Raw genomic sequence first — 21,008 nt, forward strand, 5'->3', positions numbered from 1 at the left:
CGGAATGAGGGTACTTCATCTAATCACCCAGGGTTTCATACTAATGTAATGATTTACCCAAATTTGATTAGGATTTTTGCTTTGGTGGCGAAATATGCATGGATGTCTTGCTTGTTTGAGAAAGCCCCCAGAGGTTAAAACAGCAATTAGATGCCTGAATCACTGTAATGGTCACCAGCAGATACAAAGTGTAATGGAGGCCAGAAAAAAGTGTGGCTCCTCCATCCTTCCAATGGATTCTGGCTCTATTGTTTATGTCTTTGTTGGTGAACAACTCTTTGATGGTATGCAGAACTGCCCGAGAGTTCCTTTAATTGCTTAATTGGGAGTAGATACTGTATATCTGATCAGGTTTTAAATCCTTTTAAACGCTACACCCATAGAGACGGGAGTGAAAGCATTTCGGACAAACTCCACCAACTCCTATACAGTTATACTTGACTTCTAAAAACTGAAACTTGTTTCACATGTCCACATCCACCACTTAAAAAACATATAAAGGAGACTCTACGGATGGTACGCACTGCTGTTCATTATCTCTTGTCTGTTTGGTTCGGAGTTGAACGGCGGCCCCTGTTTCTGTGAAACGCGGTGTAGCGAGGCTAGATGTTAGCAAAGGGTCTTCACAGTCTGGTGAGCTTGGAGGCTACAGGAAGCCAGTGAGTGAAAGCAGAGACCTGACTAATAGGTCTGCCGGACTCCTGGCTTTGCAAGTCTAACAAGGAGTACATTTCATGACTCGTCCCCGTGGGTTCTTTTTTACAAGGGCCTTGTCCGCGAAGGTGAGTGAAACTGATCTGCCCGTTCGCCCAGGAGCACCACCCTCAGACATACGGGCTAAGTTGTGCTCCCTATCAACGAGGCCCTGACGTCGACCAGGGGGAAACGTGTCCTTAATTATTCCCCTGGGGGGTGAAAAGTGAGAGACAGGCTCGAGCCACAATGGAGTCCTTTATGGTCAAGGCCCCTGGCTGAGCTGTAACATCAGCTGTGAGGCCAGTCTTATCAGGCCCTCATCTCATGTCCTCCCTGCCTACACAGGAACAAACCAAGAGAAACGCAGCGAGGCGCATCTGCATGAGTACAAAAGTCAGTCCTCTTGTGGAAGCCCACTGCAGCCCCGATGGACGGAGAGAGAATCTGCCCTTTGTTAAAAGAGGGCTTGAAGAGGGCTTCAAAATGTGGCACCATTACCGTGACCTGTAGGAGCTTCTATTTACAATTAGTCTGTTGAAGAGTTTAGTATCATGAGTATCGTAAAATAAATGTAAACGCCATGAAATCCCGGAGATATTGCAAGTCATATTTAATCAAACATTCAGCATGGATATACAGTATGGCTGGTTTTGTCCTTTTTTATCTCTGAATGAAAAATATGTTTTTGTTTTGTTCACTGAATAGATATGTGACTCAAATTGTATTTGCTTCGACTTGGAGAAGTAAGATTCATTGATGTTTATTTTTAAGATTTCTGAATAGTGGCCCATTAGGGACTGGGAGAGTGAGCCATGCCACTGATGCCAAATGTGAATGTGGAAACTGGCTCGTGGTTATCTCTGTCAGTGGTGTGAGAAATATGCTGTAATGTTGTTTGGGTTTTAAGAGCTTTGTATCTTGGAACCCGTTTATTACTGTCTGCTGGTTGAAAATTGTTTGCAGCCAAACCCAAACTATCAATTTTTTCCCCTCCTTATTTCATATTCTCTGTCTCAGACTTTTAGGGGGTGCATACGCACAAACGCACAAACACACACACACACACATTAGCAATTTGAGGAATGTCCCGGGGTGCGGAGCGCTGTGGTTAGGGTTAAATCCGATTTATGGTCAATCCGGCGTCTGCGGTGTCCGCTCAGCATTTATGGCGATGCGTCCTCCACAAGCGTCAGGGCATTCATGCTTCTTCTAACCCTTTTGTGGAGTGGAACAGAGCGGAATGTGTCTTCTACACATCCAATAGTTTATACCTCTGCCACCTACCTACTGTCAATCAATCATGGAAATGTGGAGCCATCCGCATTGTTACACAATTTGGGAGGGGCACAGCATCGCGGAACGAAGCTCGATTTGGCCACGACTCCGCAGTCTCTGCAATTGCATCATACCCTCCTACAGAGCCTCCACACCGCAGTGGTGGATCAAGCATAAATCAGCTTTTAGTAGAGTGGCAGCCATGCAGCTGAACAGCGTCTATGGTCCCAGCCCAGCTCCAGTGTTATCGCATGGCGGCCCGCCTGAGGCCCCTCGCCAGCCCCTGGCTCCGTGGTGGCTGGCAGATGGAAAAGTCATGAGGTTGAAAGATTGGTACTTATTGTCACCGTACAACGGCTTTGAATTACAGGAGATCTGCTTATGATCTGCTTATGCCTGAGCCTCTGCTGGGTAGTCAATCTAACCTTGGTTTAGCTGAGTAACTGTTGGCCATTCTCTGTTCTGTTCATAGCAGAGGTTTGGTACTACTGGAAAGATACTTAGATAGCTAGTTGGTTAGAGATTTTAATGCTATTGGCTATATGTACAGTATGCAGGAGGAAAATATGGCGTCTTGGTTTGTATCAGTGGTTGATGATGTTATCCTGAACATTTAATTGTGTCAGCCAGTTTGAAAAGAGAAAGCAGCTAAATCTGCATGCCTTATCTCCATTATCTTTGACACTATTTGACATTATCTCTAGGAGGACATCAAATTACAAATTCTAAAATTAGATCCTTTTTTTATTTACATTATTTCATATTTAGATATTAGAAATACTGAAAATATGACACCTGTAGTATGGCATTACAGATAACTACAGTTATTAATCTAGGTTTGCAATTTAAATTCTACATGAAACAGATTCGGTGTTCATTTAAATTCTCATTAATTCCCACGGTGAATCAATTAAAGTTCATTCAACTCAATTATAATTATATATAATTCATGAATTATAATTATATATAATTATAATTGTGTGTGTGTGTGTGTGTGTGTGTGTCCAGGTCAGTTATGACCAGATTAGGTACAGTATATATGCAGTATTGACTATAGCTTGGTGTCCTCTCTTCAGCTAGGTGAGCAACAACGATGGTGTTTTGACTGTATAAGATGTTCAAAAACAGCATGGCAACTTTTCACATGAAGTCGCCCGTATACCTGTGTATATTAACCTGTGTATATGAAAACTGTAGTTACAACAATGAACATATAAATAACATACTGCTACATACTCATGGCAACGACTTTTGTTACATGTAAAATAGTATTTTCACATTTATGATTGAAACTGGACAATTTTGTTTTTACTAGGTTGGTCATCTACTACGAATAGTGTATACAAATGCCCTTACAGTCCATACAGCCACACATGGATTATGCCCTGGAATTCATCCTATTCGTTTCAATGAATCTCTTCTCCTGAGATATGTACCGGTATTCCATCATTCATTGAGTAATGCTGTTGAAATGGCATCGGTGCTGTACATTAGGAAGACCATATGGAAACAGTTATTGCTTTGGTCCAGAACATTGTAACCCAATACATGTACACAATCTGGATCTATGTTCCCTATAATTTCAGCCATACACTGGCTCTCATTTTTTTTTTAAATAAGATGTGTTTACATATTGTTAAGGGCTGAGTTCTCAATTTCTGCAGGCTAGGGCAGTTTCTCTGAGTAACGAGAGGGAGGTTACAGTATACATTTCTACAGCTGCTTAGCACATCACAGGCTTTAAGGTCCAAACCACAAATTTAAATATTTGTGGCAGAGTAATTGCGACTGTGGTTGACAGCCTCAATGTTTACATTGAAATGTTTTCATTCTTTTCACAGACAATTAGGTTTGTCTTTGGTATCTCAACTGGTAATACATGCTAAGTGAATGGCTGGGGTAACTGTGGCAGGGGCGAACGCTGACAAGACGTACTGTACTCGTGATTTATAGAGCACCTTGAGTTGTCAGCATGTGGCTGGCTGGGTGGGTTAACTCACTCCATCATGTACTCCCTCTGCATAGTACAGTATGTCTTTTAGACAGCTAGCGTCACTTCAAACACTTCACATATATTTCATGTTTAGTAGGCTACTACCTAATTACAGCATTCATATATATGTTCATATATCCCGAGAGAGAGAGAGAGAGAGAGAGAGGAGAGAGAGAGGAGAGAGAGAGGAGAGAGAGAGGAGAGAGAGAGGAGAGAGAGAGAGAGAGGAGAGAGAGGAGAGAGAGAGAGAGAGAGAGAGAGAGAGAGAGAGAGAGAGAGAGAGAGAGAGAGAGAGAGAGAGAGAGCAGTTAAAGGAAGGGCATTCTGCAATCCCTCGGCTCCTCTATCTCATAAAATTGTGTTTTACAACTGTTTGGTGTGGTTGGTGACGTGAGTATACATATGTCAAACAAAGCTGTAAAAGCAGACCTCACACTCGGACCAGCAGTGGCAGCCAGGACCCTACGGACGTTGCCATCACCTAGAATGGCTGGTACATGTCTACTCACGGACTTCCAGAACTCCGTGTGTTTGGTCTTTGTGACATGGTTTTGATTTGCCCTCTGTTTGACTGTGTGGCTGTGCACAACGCTTGCGGTAGGGAGTGTGTGCCTTGAAATGGGGCACCGAGAATACAATTTAACAATGTCAATAAGACTGTATTCACAAGCCACTTACATGGTTGATGTAAAGGTCGATGATGTTGGTGCCAACATGGGGAATGTGGTGCCATGTTTCGCAGGAAATACGTATCAGAGACGTATGTAGTTATCAATATATAACGCTTTTTAGAGCTGTATTCCAGAGCAAGTGGTCCTTCCCCAGAGTGCACCTAGTCATATTTCCATGTAGTATTCAGTAGAATTGTATTTAAGTCTTGTCTGCATGTTCAGGTATCGTGTACCTATGAACTAAAGAACTTCCTTCTCACAACATCCTCTTTGATTTATTGGAAGAGTTTGAACTTCGCTGAACTCTGCACCCTGACCCTGAAGCCCATAGCTGTTAGCCGATGCACCTGGAATTAGGCTTTATGTTTTTGCCTCGGGCAAACGTTAATTTGGCCGACAAATACCTCACCACTATGAAAGGAAAGAAAATTACATATCTGGGTCTGGTGCTTCAATTGATGATCGGCTGAGGAATTGTTATGAGAACCTGTCCTTTTCATTTGAAACTACAAAACATCGAAAATGGTACCTAGAGGGGACAGTCATATGGTAACATAACTCAAATGATTTGCAACTTCCACTTCCAAGGCTGTTGAATACCTTTTTGTTTTGTAGGGATTTTCTTTTTCTTCTTGAATGGACCTGTGGTATTGGAGCAATGCTTTTACATATAGCTAGGAATATACTTGACCACTTCACCTATTAAAACATGACCATGTACATACCTACTCTGTTTACATGTGAAGGGGCACTCAACTCTTTGTGTATTGAATGGTGTATATACATTGATTCCTTGCTGGAGTTCTTCACTGTCTTTTATAATAACACTGGTAGCTATGCATATATTGTCTGTATGTTCCTTTTTGTTTAAACTTGGACACAATTCATAACCTCAACAGGAAAAGCAAAAGACCAAAAATGGATAAGATGATAACAAATAAAAAAGTCAGTTTTCATACTTAAAAGCCCCACAAGGTTGACTTGTCTTTCCTTTTTTAAGACAATCGCTTAAAAGATAGCATGTCAAAACTGCAAGTCCGGACCCACTGCTGCTTCTAATGAGAAAAACATGAATTCTGTTTTTGAATACATCAACATAGTTGTTTAGTGGGCCCATATGGACTCCTGGCTTTGTTTTGTTATATAACTGCATTGTTTACAGGCTTTTCTGGGAAACATGCCGAAGTGTCTTTCCGGAGCAGGGTAGTTTGGAGGGACCCCGTCCGATACAGAGTGGGACAAGGTGCGGTCCCCAGCCCTGAGATGCACCAGGCCTATAATAGCCTGTGTTTGTATTCAGATAGATAGAGTCCAGCAGCCCCACACCCTAAGATGATTCACAGGCCTCTGGGTATAGATAGTGAATGCAGATCCACTCAGAGCTCTATCACTCCCAGACGTACTGGCTCAACCTCTTTTGGAGGATACAATCTAAGACAAAAAAATAGGTTTTACATGGAACAAAATAGAGTTCTCCCTAGAACCAAAAAGGACGAGCAGTTTAAAACTTGCTCTACAATGCACATATTTTCAAGAGATTATTTTATTATAAATATATCTATAATATCTTTGTAAAATAAGACATAGCATGTCAAGGATTTTTGATATCAAATCCTGTTTATTTTTCAAAACTCTGCTCACTTTTACGGGATTCTAACTTTGATCTCTCTTTCACTGCCTATAGTAAAGTAGTCGGTCTGGCTTCGTGTCTCATAATTTCCCTGTGCTTTACTTGGCACCGCGAAGGCCTGACTAAACGAGCCAGAGATATGTAATCCCCTACCGGCTCCAAAGCGCCTTTGCCACCACAAACTCTCAGGCCTCGTTTATTTAAGGAATGGCTTCACACCCTCCTGTCCAGGCACTCTGTATTTCATTGTTCGGTATAGAAATACCAAAAAGCTGTTGAATATATAAACATGATCTCCTTAAACCTTTCCCTGGTGTTGAAGTCTTTCAAAGCTATGTAGGAGTATTGTGTGACCGTTAGTATGCCCTTGTCTTCACTATGTCATGTTGTTAGTGAAGCAGACGTTGGTTCAAATTGTGTTTGAAATCATTTCAAATACTAAGCTGTGTTTGATTGAGTTTGCCTGGCGCAGTGCACCAATGGAATCGTCCCAAAAGTGCACACCCCACCCTTCAGGCACTCCAAACAGGTTCAACCAAACGCTGAAAGTATTTCAAATACTTTTCGACCCATGTATGTAGTGATAGGATTATCCATAGTGTGAATGTGTTCCTCAGGATTTTAAAGCTTACCCTTAGGGTTATTAATCCTTCAAATGTGTTCAATAAGGCATCGTATATCATGCCACCCAGAAACGGTAGTGCATTTTACAAGCACTTAACCTTGCTTTCTCTTAAAACTATATCCGAGATGGAAATATCAATTTAGCAAAGCAACTTGGCTACCGATAACTTGGCTTTGTGTTGGCCTCTAGAAGTCTTTGCCATTATGTTTCGGTTCAGAACAGTCATGTTTATCCTATCTGATCGTGATTGTCAAAGTCAGTAAATGTGAATTCTGCTGTTTTTCTGTAGGTAGCCAGCAGGCAGTCACAGGCAGACTTTACATGGGCAGCCTTTCAAGCTACAGTCTATGTGGTCTTTGTGAAGTGTTTGAGTTTTAAACCCGATCCGTCTCCACAGTGCATTCTCTGATCCAGTCTTATCATACTCTGGCATCTCGGGACTTAAAATTCCTCCATTGTTTGACATGCCTTTTTCTCCCATTCCCTTATCCCCATTGAATTCAACTCACAGCTCTTTATCTCCTGCTCTCTTCTTCTCCCTCTCCCTCTCTCTCTCCTGTTTCAGAGATACAAGCTGTTCAGTTCAGATTGAGGAGATTATGTGACCCAGAGAAATGAGAACACACCTGACTCTTACCTCTCATCATGGATGAGAGAGCAGGAAAGAGAAGTGTTTAGGGCCTGCTGTACTGTTTTTCCCCTTTATAAACACTGGAATCAGGCCTCTTTTGAGTGAATAAGAGCTTGTTCGTCTGGACTTGCTGTGTTGCTGTGACTCAGTTGTTTAGCCCCTGTACTCTTTTCATTTCCATAAAGCCATGTCTCTGGTCTCTCACCTGTTTGGCAGTGCTCCGGTGACGAGTAACGTCTGTAGATGGTGACTGCTAGGTTGATGTGGGAGGTCTGATCAGGGTGAAGCTTTTGAGCCAAACACAACTCTGTACCAGAGAGTAAGCGCATAACGTAGGTGAGTCGTGTAGGCTTAAGCTTTGGTTTAGAATTAATGAAACCCTATAACAGTTGTTACTCTATGACTGCCGTAGCCCCCAAATATTTCTCTCCTCTTAAGCTTCTAGAAATCTCAAGTTCTGAGGGAATTATGACCTCAGGTTTAGAAAAAGGCACAAAGGTATTAATGAGTACATAGCCAAATGCTAAAACAACATCTCAAGGCTTTATTCGGCTTAGTCCATGGCTTCGCTCCTTTACTGGACTTAATTTAGGATCTACATCAATCCATACAATAAGCCAAGGGAAAAGGCCTGAGATATTTTGGTACCTTCAAATGCTCTTATATGGTACCTTCAAAACACAGTTTGAAACCAGTTGAATGATATTCTGGTTTTCAAAAGGCAATGTCATTGTGGCTTAGTAACTTGGCCACAACTTTGAAATCAATTACTGTAACTGGTGTTGGATGGCAGAGGGACGCTTTGTAGTGGTACATGGTTTATCATGACAATGCATTATACTGTCATAGCACGTAGTACTGTATATGTAAAGTACTACATGTTATACAGTTTTTCTATTACCCCCCAAGGTGAACAAGCTTTTGTCAAAAAGTATTATGGACATTAACTCTGGCTGTGTGGAGAGGCTCAACTTGCCTCAGCCTCATCAGATGCAAGTGTCGTCATGCTTATGTGTTTTTTTTTTTTTAACGGGCAGCAGCCAGGCCCTCCCCTGGCCTAGAGTACCCCATTAGCCAGGACCCTGTGACGGAGGCCTCCCACCAGCCCCCTGGCCTTTGCCTCCCGTCCCCAGGGTCATCCAAGGGGCAGGCGGGGAGCCAGCCTGTCCAGGGGAGCTGAGGCTGGTAAATATCAAAGGCAGACCGCTCAGACCAGCCAGGCAGGCAGGACATATCAACCACACCAGGCCTCCACAGGCACTACGGCTGCAAGGTCTCTTGTTGATTCAGTTATGCATTTTTGCCCCCCCAAAGCTTCCCATTTTGACATTTGTGATTAACATCAAATATTGTTGTTTTTTCATAAACCAATTTCTTTTTGCCTGCTACAATAAGACTGTACAACTCCTTCTACTGGCTCAATCGGGGTGATCAGTCAGGCCGGGGGGGAAGTACCGGTAAATCAAACTGGTCTGTTCTTACTGTGTAGAATGTTCAGATGTCTATTTTTATTTTATTCTATTACTCAATTGTCACTTTATTTTGTTGTTGTTGTTTGTGGTGTAACCTTAATTTCCCCTCAGGGATCAATAAAGCACCTATATATCAGAACATCCCCGCAGGCTGGAAGGAAAAAAAGGGGGGGGGGGGATGCATTAGCTTTGTCATATTTATTTATCATCAATGAACATGACAATGTATAATCATATTGTCTTTTTAGGGGGCTTATTATTTCTGAGCTTGTATCCATTTATATGAAAACAAATAGCAGCCATTAGTAAAGACAGACTTTAGTGAGAAGGAAAAGTCTTTGCTGTCTATCAACAGAGGAAATAAAGTTTGGTTTTAATAAAACCATGGTCAGCTCATAAGCAAAGCCAGAGCCGCTGTTCACTCGATATGTGTATTAATGGGACATTGGCAGTGTTTTACTTGAGACTGAGAGAAGGTCAGTGTGGGTGGCATGCCAATAAATAAACCAGTCATTGGCTTTATTTGTATGCCACTTGCCTGTTATTACAGTAAATGGCAACTTCTGCATGCCCAGTCGAGACATATAGCTACCGCTGTCTATGCCCATGCACACGAGCAATGATTTACCAATTATAAGTCTTGGCTGCCTTCCCTACGTTGCGCCCTGTGGATGGTAACAGTAACTGCTACAGTATTCTTGACACTGGGCCCAGAGGTTTTAATGTTTGTTTGTTTTTCTTTAGACTCTGCTTGATAGAGTATGGTTGGTGGAGGATGGGGTTTTTTCTGTACATTCTCCTGAAGAGAACCAGAATAAATGCTTGGGCCCCTAAATGTAAGAGCTGCTTTTTTAGATATGTTGATTGTAATTGATTTGCTGAGTGTACACCTTTGCTATCTCACCTTCTACCAAGACTATTATTAGTAACAAGAGTTACCAGTGTGACAAAGATATAACTGTCTTATAAGTTGTGATCATCATCTCCATTGGTCAGACGCATGGAATGTTACCACTGCGGGAGCAAGCCCTGCGGTCTCGTACTGTCCACTCTCAGAAGGCAGGCGCTCCCTGTCATTGTCAAATAAGGGGACTTAGGTAAATAAGACCAGTTGTGGAAAGTGTTGCCTTGGGGGGTGGAGAAGGGCGGGTAACCTTTGGCCTATTTCAGCCCCCCCCCCGCTCCCTATCCCCCTCTATGGCCAGCCGTCTTGCTCCCATCTCAGTCTGGAGCCAGTACAGGGTAGGGGTGAGGCGTCTCAGCGCAGTTAAAGTTATTGACTCAGTTGTCAGTGTCAGGAGGTGTTCCGGGGCTGCGGGCTCTCTGTGACATTTTGACCCGGCGTTATCCCTCCCCCTCCCCCTCCTCCAGACATCAAATCACCCAGTGGACAGACGGGACAGACAGGCGTGTGACAGACAGGAGAGACAGGCGTGTGACAGAGTTGAGAGTGTAGGCTCCGTCTGCTTGTTTATCTTTGAAAGCACCTATAGAGCTGGGCATTAGCTCAAACCAAACCCCTCACTTCACTGTAATTATACACTGGCTTCTCATTAACTTAACAGTCGAAAGCATCAACTAATTGGCAATTGGGTTTTGGGGATCCAGTACTGTCACAATGGTGACAGGGTGCAACCTAGTGAACGTTGCTGGTAGAAATGCTACGAATAGACGTGACATGACTCCAAACTCGATATTTCAGAGGTACGGCGGTTCTAGATGATGCATTTCTATCTGAATGTTACACATCAATTTTGTCCTGCTGAGCGTAGCCCATGCTAGTGTTTTAGTCATTAGTAGCCTGGGCATTACAGCAGCACAGCTCCCTCCTCTCTACTCTCTCCTCCGAATCCGGCCAAGTCACTCTCCCGCGGGGCCGCCGTGATTATGGCCCATCAGGAATGCAGCCTATGAAGGAAATGTGTACATAATGTGTACATAATGTGTACATAAACAGCAGCTCTGGCTGGACGGCACAGAATGGTGCACAGCAATTTGTTTATTTAGTTGCCGTCATGTTTTGGGAACTGTCGCTCAGCCCCGGTTACAATTTGTAATATAAATATATAATGGAAAGAAACTATATTTAAGACTTGCCATATGTTCTAATAATTGGAGAGAAGGATTGGGGACATGTTCCAGAGCAATTGGTGTGTCAGTACTTGACGACGACTACTACTACAACTACTACTATTTCTTCTATTACTGCTACTACCAATGCAAACATTTACAATGAAAGGAGAACACACAAAACTGACTCGACATCACTGTATGCTTCTCTTGCAAAACTTGAGCCAAGGACGTTTTGAATGAAACCTTTCAGCTTGGCAGTTGGCCTTATCTTGAGCATCTCGTCCGAGCGTTGCAGAGTTGTGGGCGCTTTGTGTGCCATGTGAAATGACCATCAGAATGGTGTATGTTGGGGAATTGACTTTGGCACAACATCAACTGGCCACTTAGGAAGCATGGTTAGAGGTCAATACGACCATTCAGTGAACCGTGATCGGTCCTATAGAACCACCCCATGCTGGACTGAATGCTCCTGTTGAGTTCTGTAGCTCTTGTTTCATGAAAATTGTCTTTTTCCTTCTCTTGGACTTATTCTGTTGGTCCTTGAAGTCTTAAAACGTGGCTGTCTGATTACATGATATTGTGCACTCTGTTAAAAAAAAAAAGGAATCAAAGGAAATAGCTCAGTAAAGAACTGTCCTTTTTTAAAAAAAAAAATGTTTTAGAAGCACTCCTTTGTGCTATTGTAATCGTAAGGGAAAGCGGGTGAGACCTGTCGCTGTAATTGCTCTTTGGACAAGGGTCTGGGGTAGGGTTTGGAAAGGTTTTGTATCTTAAGTAGTACTTCATTTCTCCCCACAACTCCTGCAAAGCCGCAATACAGTAACAATTGTAAAATTGTATGTTTTCAGGTCAATCTTTCATTCGTTAATAAAAAAAGATTAAGTAATAATAACTTTAACTATGAGGCTTTTAGGAAACTGACCCCTGAACCGCGGAGGAAGAGATAGAAGACTTGGTAAGATGAGCCAGTATTTCCTCACCACCCCCGGTAGCTGAGTGGAGCTCAGACACAGGTCACTACTATGAGTAATGAGGGTAATAGCTCAGCTTTGTTGTTAATCATCACATCTAAAGCCACAGGAAGGCTGGAAGGCACTCTTAGACAGCCTCTGTCAGCATCATAGCACACCCTACATTTAAAAATTTTGGTATTTAGCAGGCACCTTTATTGAAAAGCGACTTACAACAAATACATTTGTCTAAGTAAGTGAATCATGTATCCATCAGTCATCATCATCAGTCAACTAAAAGTGATATATGCTAGGGCCAGGGGCCGTTGGCAGTCACATTGCTAGAAGAAGGAACAATTACACTATTCATTATTTAGATTTATTTTAAATGTATTTATAGTAGAGAAACTGTACAGGGGGGTAGTGGGGATGAGGAGGTCTTTAGGAGGACCAGTCAAGTCCCCACTGCTCTACAGACTGCAGGGTTTCAGTGCTAGCCTCGTGTGTGTGTGTGTGTGTGTGTGTGTGTGTGTGTGTGTGTGTGCGCGCGCGCGCGCGCGTGCGTGCGTGCGTTCGTTCCTGGGGCCAGACTTTGTTCAAGTGTTAACAGGACAATTGTTGATTTTGGATCAACAGTTACAGTAATCACGATTCCATGGATTCATCTGGTTTGAGCGTTGTTCAAAGAGACGGGAAGGTGTCGTGCACACTACTGAGTTCTTGCATTAGCTTCACCCATCATTATCTGTGTGAACGTGATAATGAGACGGCTCATGCCTCATTGGCATTTTACACATTTAGCAGATGCCTTTATCCAAAGCGACTTACAACAAGTACATTTGTCTGAGTAAGAGAATCATCTATATATCAGTCATCATAAGAAAAACAAATCTATGCTAGGACCTGGGGCTATTGGCAGTCACAGTGCTAGAAGAATGCATTTTTTTTTTTTTTACAAATGTTTACAGTAGAATTTACTTTACAGAGAAACTGTACAGGGGGGTAGCGGGGATGAAGAGGTCTTTAGGAGGGACTAAGCTAAGTCCTCCACTAGCCTCTTGTGTCAGTGTTAATGTTGGAACACACAGCCATACCAGCCTAGAGCAGTCCCGTCCTGAAGAACACTCTCTGGAAGGACATGACCTGACTCCAGATACACGCCAACAAAACCTAACTCTGAACTGCAACTTGGGTTAGCGGAAAGATAGTTGAACAGTTGTTGATAGTTACAGTAGTTGAATATTTATAAACCATTTATACCCCCATCTATAGGGGGACTCTCTAAATAAAGTGCATGTCAGCACTCTTCCCGTGCCAGCAGGGTTCAAAGGGCTACTGTTAGAAGCGTGAGTTGTCACGAATCACCTGACGGATCTGGAATTAGAGTTAATTTTGGGTGCCAAAGGCTACATCGCACATACACAGTAATTTTAGGAAAAATCTAACTGTTAAAACATAATGTTCTGTTTCTCCTCTCTTTCTCTCGCCAGAACATCAATCATTTTAATCAGAAATGTCTGTTTTTGTTTTTGTTTTTAATTCCACTACTTTGGAACAGGCTAGATTTTTAATCAGTTTCATATGAGTAGATCTGCTTGTCCCATGTACATAATGTGTATTTAATAAGCCTTTATGGATGCCGTTTTACTTGAGTTGGCGTTTCAAGGGTTATTTCCACTGAACAACTAAATGTGAACAACTATGTAGTTATTTCCAATGAACAACTGTAATGTTAAATGCTTATGGGCGTATTCACACCTCATTGACAACATGGGAATTGACTCATTTGAGTCCATTGTAAACCAGCCCTCTAACTAAACTGTTGGTTTAGTGACTAATCATATTCGAATTACTTATTTTCATGTTTTCTTATTAGTTTGTAATAATCCGTCTTCCAGACGTCGTTAACAATCATCGACAGGCTTAGTATGTCTCGTCACAGTGTGTATCTGTGAGTGTCCAATTAGTTGTTTTTTTTCTCTTACACACACACACACACACACACACACCTACATGGTCCTGAATTTACTATTCCAGGGAGTGAACCCATTTTCTGCTGTACATTTGAGCAGTTCCCACTCACAATGTAAGTCAGGGCCGAATAGAGTGGGACCAGATTGATGGCTTAACTTGTATTAGCTAGCGAGGTCCAGCCAGCCGTAGAGGACTGTTCAGGGATTGGAGCCCTCGCACAGGGCTTCGCCTTTGAAGTCCCCCCCACCCCACCCCCCTCAGTGGCCCTTGCATTGTGGTGGCCTCTCCATTTGTCCTACCTTAATCCCTCCATGAAGGGGAACTCATAAATCACGTTGAGTTGTGTGTTTCCAACCAGAGACCAGACCAGGCCTTCGGCTTCTCCACCCCCCCGGCCCCCGTCCCCCCGTCCCCCGTCCGTCCTACTCGGAACCCTACCAAAGGGTTCGTTGGCCCAGGGAACCACGGAAGGCAAAGCAGGATATGTTTCGGGGGGCAAGAACGTTGAGGGTTACTAGCTTCTCCACTAGTGATATATTTTATGAAGTATGATTCACTGCTTTCTAAAGAAAGACTGACGTGTCTATGGTCTTGTCTTTGGGTGTACATTTTGTAGATGAGAGAAGTACTGCATCATAAATATGGCATGGTGTGTTTTAGTTCAAATAATGATTTACTAAGATTTTCTTTGTGTAGTTTTCAGTCAAAACTAGCTAGAAAAGTACACATACTGCCTAATAAGTCACAGTTTGACAGTAGGCTAGTTATCCATTTACTAATGTATGGCTGATTAGTGACCAGAGTATGTGAAGTATGAGGGTTCTGTAATGACTATGGGGTTGAAGTGATAACCTCTGGTCCAGTGTTCCTGAAGGTGCCCACCAAAACGCTGCCCAAATTCCCGTCATTGTTTTTGAGAATAGAATTTCAAAACTCCACTCTTGACTTCAGTGGCCTCTTGAAGTTGGATAAATACTCCTAATGGTCTCGTTTTAAACATCACATTATTGCTGGACATTTAGCTCCTTTTTCTGTCCTAATCAAAGTGTTTCCTGCTTTGCTAATCCCCTCCCTGTTATGTCAGTTCATAGAGCTGTTATACGAGTCCATACTGTTGTTAGAACAGGCCATAGTGTTGTTATAACAATCCATGATGTTATTGTTATAACAGGCCATGGTGTTGTTATAATAGTCCAAGTCCATAGTATTATAACAGGTCATAGTGGTGTTATATCAGGCAATAGTGGTGTTATAACAGTCCATAGTGTTACAGCAGGCCATACTGGTGTTATAACAGGCTATAGAGGTTTTATAACAATCCATAGTGTTATAGCAGACCATCGTGGTGTTAACAGGCCATAGTGGTGCTGTAATGATTATGGCCCTCTCTATTAGGGCTAGATTAAAGCCCCAGTCCTTTGTTTATACATGGCTACGGTACATGGCTGAGCTGCTGCGCACAATGACCTTCCATTCCCCATTGTGAGTGTGTGGAGGAGGATGGAGAGACCCCTTGACACGGCAACCTGAACCCTCAATGCCTCACTTCACCTAGGTGTGTGTGTGTGTGTGTCTGCGTGTCTGTATGTCTTTGTGCGTGTGTGCGTGCGTGCGTGCATGCGTGCGTGTGTGTGCGCATCAGTGGGTGTGTGAGACAGAGATAGAGTTTGCAAGCCTCTTCACAGGTCACAGGGGAAGAAGGACCAGGGCTTAGGGCAGGGTGGCGTGACAGAGACACACCGAAGTCCTCCCCTACAGGCCTAACCCTAACCTGCACTATTATCCAAATGTACATCCTCATTTAACTAAGAATAAAGTGATGCATATTCTTTATATACAACACTGGTGTGTATGTTGGGATAGCCTCAGTTCTTCAGCTCACACGTTAAATGTCTACAGTAATCGGTAAATGCCTGTCAAACACTTTTTTCCCAACCAAAGCCAAGCCGCTTCGTATTTAATCACCCACAGCCAACTATTTTCAATCAATTTAGCGTCAGCTTAAACCACTAAAACAGCACATAATGTCAAACGCTCACAGCCACTCACATGATGTGACCTTCTGTGTGTTCTTCAACATGAATGCAACCTCCTGTACTGTAGATATTGAAAATTATTGCTCTCCTGAGTCGTTTGAGATCCGCTGAGTGTTGAACTCAGACTTCCAGGCAAATAACTCACCGATGTCAATAGGAGACACAGTCAAGTGGCCAGATCAAGTGTGCAGACCGTAAGTCTGAATACTGCCCTTGGTGTTATCTTCCTCATGCAATGTTCCGTGAGAACTCAAAGCAGTGAGAGCTACGCTAATGTTAGCAAGAGCTATGGGGATGTCTAATGTTTCAGCGTAGCAGGGGTTAGCGTTGCCACTCTTCTCTGGGCTGAGAGCCCTGCCCTGTGCTGACTGACACTGCCGGGGTCCTGGGGCTCTTAGGGAGACTGAAAGGAGAACTGTTTATATTGCAGGTCACTTCCTGGGCAACAACACGGTGATTGATGTGCTGCGGAGTCAAGGATACGAAGTGGAGCACACCCCCGCGGGGCAGCCCATTAACAGGTAATAATAAACCGCCCCTCTTTACCACTCGCTGTCCTCACCCCACCCCTCTCTCCGCCGGCCCCCCCAACCACCACACACACCCTCTCCTCACCCCCTCCCTCTCTCCGCCGCCCCCCCCCCCAACCACCACACACACCCTCTCCTCACCCCCCCCCCTCTCTCTGCCCCCCCCCCCCCCCCCAACCACCACACGCACCCTCTCCTCATTCCACCCTTCTCTGTCATCGTCATCCAGCCACACACACACACACACACACACACACACACACACACACAATCATCAACATCATTGTACCGGCTGTTCTTGGAGTTCTTACCTTTGACCCATGTCTTTTGGCCTGAGACTTCATGGCACAGTACACTAGAGTGGCTTGAGAACCCACAAATGCTAAGATGAACTTGACTACGGAGACATATCGGAAAACCCTCAGGGCTCTGAATGGTGGTATGATGACAAGAGAGTGAGGTCCAGAGGTCTTGTTTTGTGTGTATGTGTATGTGTGTGAGTGTGTGTGTGTGTGTGTGTGTGTGAGACAGAGTGTGTGTGCGCGTGCGTGTGGGCACGGGCGCATGCGTGTGTATGTGTGCCGTAGTGTTACTGCCCTGACTACACTATAATCCCTGGGTTTGGAACACAGTGCCTTGAAGCGATAAACAAGTCGAGACCGCAAAGCCGGGGAAGTAGTGTCCTCTTTACGCCACTGGTTAGGAGCAATGCTGTGGCCTTCGACGGAATCCAGCGCGGGACCACTCTGACCACTTAAAAGCTGCCGTGGCCTTTAAGGGAATAGTATAACTTAACTGCTTCAGAACATCCAGATCATAAACCTCCGGACTACCGGGGTTTTAACATGGTTAGCTTTGTATACCAGCCTAAACCTGAGCTTTACAAGGGTCCTGCACCAACATACTACCTGTGGGAGGGGAAAAAAGAAGGAAGAAATAAAATGAAGCAAAAGGAGCAACGTTTCGTATTCTTCCACAGATTAGTTACTTATTATCATTTCGTCTTAAAACCTGGCTCTGTAAAATTGGCAGACCATATTTTATCACTTAAATGGGTGTTAGGTTACGCGCAGTTCTGCGTTTCATAGTGCACCCACTGCCCCCGGGCCTGTGTGGTATTTATTTATTTTTGTCTCTCTGTTTCACTGACTGGATTTCAAATGGAAATCATTTTCCAAGTAAGCGCACCCCTAGTTGGTGTAATTTCACCCCCTCAGACCGAAAACAGATGTTCTGTTCTGCTTGGGCTGTTGTGAAAAATGTGTTGTCTGCAAAATTATCAAAAAATTTGCCAATAATTAGCCCTTTCATTTAGCACTAGTGGAAGACTCCCTCCCATGGATGAAAATGTCTACAGCTCATTATTAGATTAATATTATCCTTATTAATATCCCCTTATGTAGACTTGGGGGACATTAGGCAGCAATTGAATGTTTCTTGCCAGGAATGGTTAGTAATCCACTAATCCTGTAATGGCTCCCATTTTGATGTGGATCTTGGCGATTTAAAAAGGAAAATAAATAACCTGGTGTCAGAGGGGTGTTATTCCTACAGCAAGGTCAAGGCTATAGCCACAGTGCTAACATCATTAGGCTTTGTTGCCCCCTCCGTGTGTTAGCGCTGAGTGCTACTGCACATATACAGATTAGAGAGCAGGCTAAACGAACGTGACCTCTTCATCCCTCACTCACTGGTCATTTAGAAACAATTTGGGGCAGTGGTTTTATTGTTTGATTTCCTTTGTGGGCAGAATGACCAAAGACCAAGACCAAAAAGGCCTGAATAGCCAAGTCCCACATAATCAACTACAGAGTGTCCCTTGGGCTCCATGTTCAGAACTCAAATGGACTCTTTGTGTGAGCAGTACACGCGTGCACGCACACACACACACACACACACACACACACAGCTCTTCAACTTTGAGTATGAATTTTGATTTGCACGGCTCCTAAGCTGTTGTAATTGAAAAGGTCTCTAAATAGGCTACCACGTTCCCCTGTGACACATTGAATCGGCTGTAAATCAGGCCAGGGTTCTGTGTTATGTTACGTACACGAACATGTTACATACATGAACGCATGAGGGAAAAGACCTTGTTAGATGTTCGTTCATTCTGGAACAATGGCAGCCTGCTACTACATGTCTCGAATCATTTGGATGATGGATTACATTTGGATTTGGTTATTTCTCCAGATTTACAGATAGACAGTTAATGTTCTAATATTCCGTTTAGATATTTCATTATTTCTGTTTGTTAAAAAGTCCAAGCCAAGCACACCTATTTATGGCTCCTGTCCAGTCTACCACGAGTCCAGACCTGGGTTCAAATCATATATGAAATCATCTCAAATACTTACGTAGCTGTGCTTGATTGAGTTTGCCTGGCACAATGGAACCAATGGAATAAAAGTCGTAAAAATGTAATACCCGCCCATCTGGCACTCAAACAAACGCTCGTAGTATTTGAAAGTATTTCAGTGTCTCCCTGGGTGGTGGTTATCTCTATCTGGTGATCAGTGTATCACCACCATGATCACGCCATGTCACGTCAGCGGAGGCTCCTATCTCCTATCACACACTTCCCGCGACAGGCACATGCACATCTCAGGAACCCAGACAGGAGGGGAGATGGTGCAGATAGGTTTCACCCTTAAGAAAAATAATCCCCCTTTTTATCAGGTTATAATCTAAGATAATGTCCTCATGAACTCCCCAGCCCCAGATCCCCCTCCCCCCAAGTGGAGCTGTTCCTCTTTCACGCTCTCTCTCTCTCTTTCTCCCCCCCTCTGTCTCTCTCCCTTTCACTCTCTTTATCTCTTTCTCGTTATTTCATTATTTCTTTCTCATTCTCATTTACTTACATACTTATTTACTTATTTATTTACACACACACACACACACACACACACACACACACAGAACACACACACATACTCACACATCTTTCTGAAATGAATGGGACCCAAGATTGGAGGAGACACTGGAAGCCTGGAGATTGGAACATTCCGTCGTAAATATGCACAACCAAGTGGACATGGGTTTGGCTTTCCAGTTTATTTGCACCGATGCAGCTGTAATGGATTCCTGTAATGTTTTAAACATCATTCGAAGCCACATGTATGTGTGTCTGAGTGAACACATTAGGGATGGCCAGTGATTCATCAAAAGCAGATGTCTCTTAAAATCTGAAATAAGAGTGCTAGTTCTTTCAGTGCCCCTGCAAGGTTTCATAATAAGCATACCTCCCTGTGCTCTTCTCATCAGTACCACAGAGTCACGGTCAACTGTGTGGTTCTTTCGTATATTTCATAGGCTGTGTTTAACTTCCTATCTTGGAGATGCAAGATGTTATAATAGAGTGGTTCCGATGAGGTCTTGTACACCAACTGACTGGTGATTTGCATTGATGAAAGGCCTTTCAGTTTGGCAGTGCAGTTTCCCACCTCCCCAAACCTCCTTATTGTAATAAGGTACCTCCTGTGTCTATTATCTAATATTGCTCTCTCTCTCTCTCCACTTTCTTGTATTTGCAGTGGTAGACCAGATCAGGGAGGTCATTCTCCGGGCCAGGACTTGGATGAGGAGCCCCCCTACCTGGTGCCCTTCCTCCATGAGCTCCACGAGGACCAGCAGCACCCTCTGGAGGACAACCCCCTCCCCCACATGCTGCTGCCTCACAGCCTAGACCTGTTTGAGAAGGTGGAGCGCAAGCTAAAGAAGAAGCGCCGTAACAAGCAGAAGAAGCAGCGACACCGGCAGTTCAACGACCTCTGGGTCCGCATCGAAGAAAGGTAAGAAAGAGGGCCCCCACTGCGTCCGTGTGCAGTACAGTTATTAATAGTAGCCTTACAGAAAGCCTGTGTGAAAAGCCGGTAAGCGTCATCGTGTTGGGAACGACATGGATGAGGATTACATTCAAATGTCATGCCCAAAGATAGCTCGTCCGGAGGTTGAGTAGAGCAAATTTCAGGTATCATTTTCGCACTCAAGTTTGGGCAGTAAGGGGAGGCCGTAATGGATGCGGGCCCGTCTATAGGGTCTAACTGACATCTCCTGCTACTTTGCTGCAGGCGAAAACAGCCATCATATCATATCACAACCTCCTCGTGCAACACAGAGCCTTCTTCTGGTATGTCAGTGTAGGAATATGTCTAGACTGGTTCAGTACTGGTCTAGTGTGGTTGTGGTTTTGAAAATACCTGTTGAGAAAAGGTCCAGTAAAGGCATAGCTTCAGGCAGAGACCTTTTTGTCAAAAACATTTTTTTTTTATTGAATTTATATTTTTTGAATGGAATATTCCTGCTACCTGCTAGAGAGAAAAGGTCTAGTAAAGCGGTTGCCTCAGGCAGAGAGACCTTTGTGACAAAAACATCCTTTTTTAGATTTGAAGTTCAGTCAGACGGAGTGCAGTAGTAAATCCATCCACCATAAAGAATAACTACACACGTGCC

General features: G+C 43.7%; 1 protein-coding gene across 1 annotated transcript in view; it reads left to right on the forward strand.

Moving 5' to 3' along the window:
* Positions 1-20,351, forward strand: part of trabd2a (TraB domain containing 2A) — a gene marked incomplete at both ends in the record, with an annotated part of 40,122 nt that extends 19,771 nt beyond the window's left edge. The window contains 2 exons of the mRNA XM_080529016.1: positions 16,457-16,547; positions 20,096-20,351. Of these exons, the coding sequence (XP_080385142.1) occupies positions 16,457-16,547; positions 20,096-20,351 (347 nt within the window). The remainder of the gene's footprint in view (positions 1-16,456; positions 16,548-20,095) is intronic.
* Positions 20,352-21,008: the final 657 nt, after the last annotated feature.

Source organism: Nansenia antarctica (genome assembly GCF_963989245.1).
Source record: "Nansenia antarctica genome assembly, chromosome: 4".
NCBI lineage: Eukaryota > Metazoa > Chordata > Actinopteri > Argentiniformes > Microstomatidae > Nansenia > Nansenia antarctica.